Source organism: Homarus americanus, unplaced genomic scaffold, assembly GCF_018991925.1.
Source record: "Homarus americanus isolate GMGI-L3 unplaced genomic scaffold, GMGI_Hamer_2.0 scaffold8148, whole genome shotgun sequence".
Lineage (NCBI taxonomy): Eukaryota > Metazoa > Arthropoda > Malacostraca > Decapoda > Nephropidae > Homarus > Homarus americanus.
This window is the reverse complement of record NW_024721643.1, coordinates 829,001-835,000: the sequence shown is the minus strand read 5'-3', so window position 1 is coordinate 835,000 and position 6,000 is coordinate 829,001. Positions and strand designations below refer to the sequence as shown.

The 6,000-nt window shown below is 36.3% G+C and overlaps 1 protein-coding gene across 6 annotated transcripts in view; it reads right to left on the bottom strand.

Moving 5' to 3' along the window:
* Nucleotides 1–6,000, bottom strand: part of LOC121861783 (nipped-B-like protein) — a 116,330-nt gene that overhangs the window by 27,927 nt on the left and 82,403 nt on the right. For 5 of the 6 annotated variants that reach the window (XM_042359684.1, XM_042359689.1, XM_042359687.1 and 2 more), the window contains 5 exons: nucleotides 4,938–5,136; nucleotides 4,109–4,299; nucleotides 2,989–3,214; nucleotides 1,120–1,355; nucleotides 1–398 (listed from right to left, as the gene is read on the bottom strand). The exon at nucleotides 1–398 is cut by the window's left edge and continues 355 nt beyond it. In XM_042359684.1, the coding sequence (XP_042215618.1) occupies nucleotides 1–398; nucleotides 1,120–1,355; nucleotides 2,989–3,214; nucleotides 4,109–4,299; nucleotides 4,938–5,136 (1,250 nt within the window). The remainder of the gene's footprint in view (nucleotides 399–1,119; nucleotides 1,356–2,988; nucleotides 3,215–4,108; nucleotides 4,300–4,937; nucleotides 5,137–6,000) is intronic. The other variant, XM_042359688.1, reaches the window with a different exon arrangement.

Genomic DNA, 6,000 nt, shown 5'->3' with positions numbered 1-6,000 from the left:
TAATCAATTTCCTCACTTTTGCTGCCAGTTTTTTCAAGGAACACAGATAAGAAACTATATGCTGTGGTCATGGCAGTTTCATAACGAGTACAAACTAACACATCTCTGTCCATGTTTAAATCTTTCTTTTCCTCCACAACTTTGGCGTCTTTAGAATCTTTGGAATTTTGACTATCACCTTCACTAGCACTTTTACAACCAGCAACCTGTGCCAGCTGCTCCGGAAGTTCAACAACACACTGTATTAACTGTAACACTAAGGCGGTTAACATTTGAATATTTTCATCAGAGTTTAATCTGTAAGTTCTCAAACTCCTCTTACTATTAGGTAAACGAGCTATTGAGGCCAGAATATCGTCCAGTAATAATCTACGGTGTTTGTTGTACTTGGAGAACACCTGAAATTAAATTTACCAAAAAATTTAATTAGTACAAAAAATACTAATACCCTCATATCACACTTTACAGTCCTTTAAGTTAAATTTATTACCAACCAATCAAATACAAATGGGGGCAGTGCTATAAATTGAATGCTTTTATTATATATGATGTGTAACTGATCTCGACAATTGACACACAACTGAAAGGCTGAAAATAAGTGATTAAATTTGTGTAAAAATAAGCTACTGTTATACTACTGTAGGTGAAAGCAATGATTCACAGTTAACTAGTAAAACAAGATACATCACATCTTTAGTGAATAAATCAAACCAGTTCAAGGAGATTGTGATGGTTTAGTAGGAAGTGATTGTTATACACCTCTACCCTATCACTAATGTTGGTCATCATTGTTAAATATTTTTCCCTGTTCCAGAATTAAAATTTCTAAATCTTGTAATTACCTACAATGAATATTGTACTCTTCTTATTATACAACAAGACTTGATACAGAATCTTCATCAATACACCATCAACAAGGATAGAGATCCCTCTCTAGAAAACCTTTCACGATTTTATTCAACAACAAAAACTCACTGTCAATGATGAATAGCAATAAGTGGCTCATAACTATAGCTAAAACTGGCACAAATGTGTCTGATACTTCTTTTTCAATACCTAAATACACCTAATGAAGTACTGTACACTCAGTTTATGACTTGACAAACAGATTATACATACCTTAGTAACCAGCCTGAGGGCAGAGAGCTGCAATTCAGACACATTCTCAACAAAGAACGGTCCAACACCAAGGGTGGACAGTTGCAATACTGTGGTGTCCGTGAGGGTTTGTATACTAAGAAGGTCAGCCAGTAAGCCCACAACCTCATGAAGTTTGTTGTAAAGGCCTAGAATACTACGATTCCGGACATCTTTACATTGGGCACGTTTTCTTTTCATGTTTCCAACATATCCATCTGGTGGGAAAACAAACAAACCAAAAAAAAAACAAATATATAGGTATACATATTACATATATGTACATGCGTGTCGTAGGAAATGAATAAGGTGAAAACCGGAAGTGAAAAAACTGGAAGAGTGCATAATGCAGGGAAGGATGGTATGAAGGCCTCTCATGTCAAGTCATCTTACCTGTTGATTCACACAACTCAACATCAACTATCTAGCACACATTCATCATAAAAACCACGGAACACCCAAGTTCTTCAGTCTTTCAAGCACGTCATCCCAGCCTTCAAACTTCTATCTGGCCTTTATCTTGCCCTGGTTCCATCCACTTCTGAATTATACACTCTTTACTTACCTTTCATTATCTTAATATAACTACAGAGCAAAGCCTGATCAGCTCTCTGTCTGTTGTCACTTCTTGCACTTCTATAACCTCCACTTCTGTAGTCTCTTCTTATATATGCAGTAGTTATTCACCCAACATAATGCTCCCAACCATGTTATAATTACCATGTCTAATCTGACCCTTCCTCTTCCATCCAGAGGCCATAATCCACCCCTAAATAATGATTATCAGCTCAACAGTTCCCACGTGAATCCCCCCTTTGCTTTCTCTGATAAATTTCACTCTCCATACATTTCACATTGTAGTTATTGCTTTCATTCCATTTACTTTTCAAATGCTAAAGTCACAATTCACTAATCCACTCCCAAATACCTGAAGCACCTCACTTCCTCCATTCCATCTCCATTCAAATTAACATTCATTTCTCTGCCTCGTTTCTCTACTTTCACCAATTTATTAATTTTCTTTGTAGGCACCTTTAACTTTCTCCAATGACTCACTTTTCCATACTCATTTACAACTTCTTTTTCTGAATGGTATATAAGTGCAGTACCATCTGTAAGCAGTACGGTAGTTAACTTACCTCGAGTTTGCATTCCATATCATCATTTACCAAACTTACACCCCTTTCCATCACTCTTGGTTTTACCTCTCTTTCTACTCTAACCATGAAAATACTTGGCTATTATGGTGATTAGCTTCCCAGGAAACTAGTTTTCTTCTTCCAAAAATCAACTATCAAAACACACTTCATTCCCAAAGTAAAACCCAGCACACCGTTACAAAATTTCCAACTCGCCCCCACGCATTTTCAATTCTTTCCACGTCAACTTTCTAACTACCTGTACTGCTCTTTCCAAATCCATATACAGTATGTCCAACAAATCATTTCAATATCATAACCATTATTACATTATTACCAAGGGCCTTTCATCCCAGTGACAGCATAACACAATAATAATGGTAATAAATTTTGCTCGCATCTGAAATGCTTTAACATTTTCCTTCACATTTCCTACTGACCATTATATAAATTATCCCATTTTACTGTTTTGTTTCCTGGGTATAATTATCAACTAAAATTGTACAATAATGTGATCCTGGAAATTAATAAGTACTGTATTATAATAAGTTACTCGCTTCAAAAAGCTCACCCACATTATTACTTTGCAGCCTTACATTATGACTGGCAAAAATATCTCCTCTTACATACAAATAATGCTTTTGTTCTTAATGGTAGGCAAGGATTTAAACTTTATTTACACTCTTCAAAACATACTCATCAAAAAACTAACCTTTCTTATTGTCCACCCTGTAGACAGGATCAAAAGATGGATATATAGTATTGGAAAGCTGAAATTTGGTAAACTGTACACATCTTTCAATGACATCTTCGAGGTAGACTCTCTTGCTCATGTTTTGAGCAGTCATGATGTACATGGCTGTGAGGGAAGCATCCATCGCTCGCAAGATACGTTCCATCACTAACTCCAGCCACAATTTATCGTCATCATCATCATCCTGATTGGAAATAGAAAGTATAATCTGAGGTTAAAATATATGCAAAGCTTTTCTCTCTTTTTTTTTTCCAGCTTCACGACGGGAATTCAAAATTATCACTTTTTCTTTTATAGTACCTTTCCAGCTTAAAGCAGCAAGGCCTGGTAGCAGGTGCTGGGCTCCAGGCCTTGTGCCAATGATCAATTAAGAGAATTATTAAACTTGAAGTCTCTTCACCAAATAAGTATAGCTTGAATAGACAGTAATAATTGCTGCTAAATATGAACACTACTGAATGACATGCCTCTGACATACACTCACCTTAACTTCCACTACATCAGTTACTATATACATACACACTTTTTAGTCACTCTCACCCAATGTCCACAACCTTTCTATCATACACTACCATTACAAAATTAAGTAAATGGCCTTAGTAATGGATTAAATTCAAAGTGAAGGATTACTCTTCTCTTCAGTGCCTTAACGTACAAACAATGAGAAATAAGAAAACTAAGACAAAGAAAAAATCCTTACACAATTTAATTTTAGCCTCATGTGGAAAAGGGACCAGTAACAAGTTTTATAAATATCTTTTAAATTTTGCCACTAGTCTAAATAAAGGACTCAGCCAATACTGACCACAACTTTGAAGATATGCAGCAACAAGTCTACAACCTAGGTGAGTACCAATAGCTAAATGCCTCAGTGTTACCAGTATCTTCAACCCAACCTAGATGAGTACCAATAGCTAGATGCCTCAGTGTTACCAGTATCTTAAACCTGAGTCTTTTAGTTACCTTCCATACTGTTACATACTTTACTGTTGAAATTTGAATATGAACAGATGAAAATGTCATTATCAAGGCTGTTTAAAAATTGAGAAGAAACAATGTTATTAATAAGCATCTTTACCTCATCTACAACGGGAGTAACTTTAGCTCCATCACGAATATTTTTCTCAAGGATGTTAAGGAGCCTGACAAGTCGCTCTGGGGGAACGATGGCCATGGCGCCTAAACTCTTTAGCTTTGCCGATTCTGAACACAGGTCCGTTAGCTCATACTTAGGAATCAGGTACTCCTGTGGAACATCACCATCTTCCTCTGGGGGTGAAAAGATTATGTTAATTTCTAATTCTTTTACCTTACACTAACTATCACATTTCTTTACTTTAGAACTCTTCTGTTGTATTATTCATTTGTCAAAATCTATTTGACCTCTACATACAATACATCATGGTACACCTGGACATTCCCTACACAGGTACTGTACTGTAATTACAAACACAAACCAGAAATGTAAAAATGTGTTACATGACTTTTGTCATTTCAGCTCACTTTGTGACATGCCTTTTTTTTTATTGTCACTTTTACCAATGAATATGTTAAAATAGACAGAGAACCTCTAAGAGTGGAGGACAGTGGTCGCCTGCCCTCAGATATGTGGACAGTACTACGATTGATTGATTGATGGCAAAAGTAATGATATTGGATGAAGGATGCACTGCTGAAGGTGATCCATACTTATGATAAGTGGCAGGGAGTTCCATGATAGAACACTATCTTTTACAGCAATAAGATTGAAGGAGTAATAATGAATGATGAGCAAAAAAAAAAGAGATTGCTTTTATTTTCAGTCACCCAACACTGAGTAGGAAAAGACTTCAGAAGAAAATAATACAAATACAGTACCAGAAAAATGTTCATGTGCCTAAAAAAAAAAAAAAAAAAAATACACTTACCAATTTCAGCATTGAGGTCCAGATCTTCAGTATTATCAAATATTTTCTCTACAGCTCTATTAAATCTTTGATACACCCCAGTTTCCATTAATTCCTCAGCAGTCAGCTTCTCTGTTTGGGCCACTAACTTCCTTTCTATCCTCTTGTTGGTGTATGACTTCCTGGGGAGTGCTGGTGCTGGTGCCGACCTCTTGTTGCCCTGCCGTGAGAACAAAACAAAATAATTAACTTTTTCTTTTTAATTATCTAATGGCACCAAACACTGGATTTATTTTAAAAAAGTTTCAGTGTTCTTGCAGTGACAGAATTAACTCTTAGCCAAATTTTATCTATTAAAATTGCACATCTTTTCCTTGACTAAGGAAAAAATTTTCAGATAAAAATACCTTTGCATTTTCTCCAGCACTAGGAAAGCTATTTTTTCCACAATGCTTGGGGAAACTCTGTTAGGGTCTCAAGATTAGCAAGGGAAAAGAAAAAGAAAGTTGTTGCCATATTAGGGAAAAAGATTGATCAGTAGGTCAATCAGGAACACTGTGCAATACTGACTAGTGCTGCAAAAACACTGGTTGTCTACAGCAGAATCTCAAAATATTTGTCACAACAAACCAATACAGAACACACTTATATCAACATTTCCTTTACAAAAATACACTTTCAATCTAGCTATTGGCCTAACTGAGGCACCACTCAGTACCACAAAGTTATTATCAACAAATACCTTCTAATACAACTCCTACATTATCAGTGTTAACCATTTTCTCTCACATTATATTAACCCTTCTCGTAGTCTTTTGACGTAGATTACATCTCTTAACGCCCACTTGTTGGCACAACGCCTCCTACTTAGCCCCTATCTCACAATGAGTGCACCCTCCTGTAAACAGAAATACAAAAACAGTGGTAAGGCCCTATGAACTATCAAAATTCCTCCCACTAGCCTCGTGGGCTGGCAGATGCATCTCTAAGAGTGCAATTTGGGTCTGGATCACTCTACCCAATGTTTACTAAAATGTGAAAACCATTCCCAGTACCGACACAACCTGCGTCGAAAGACTGCGAG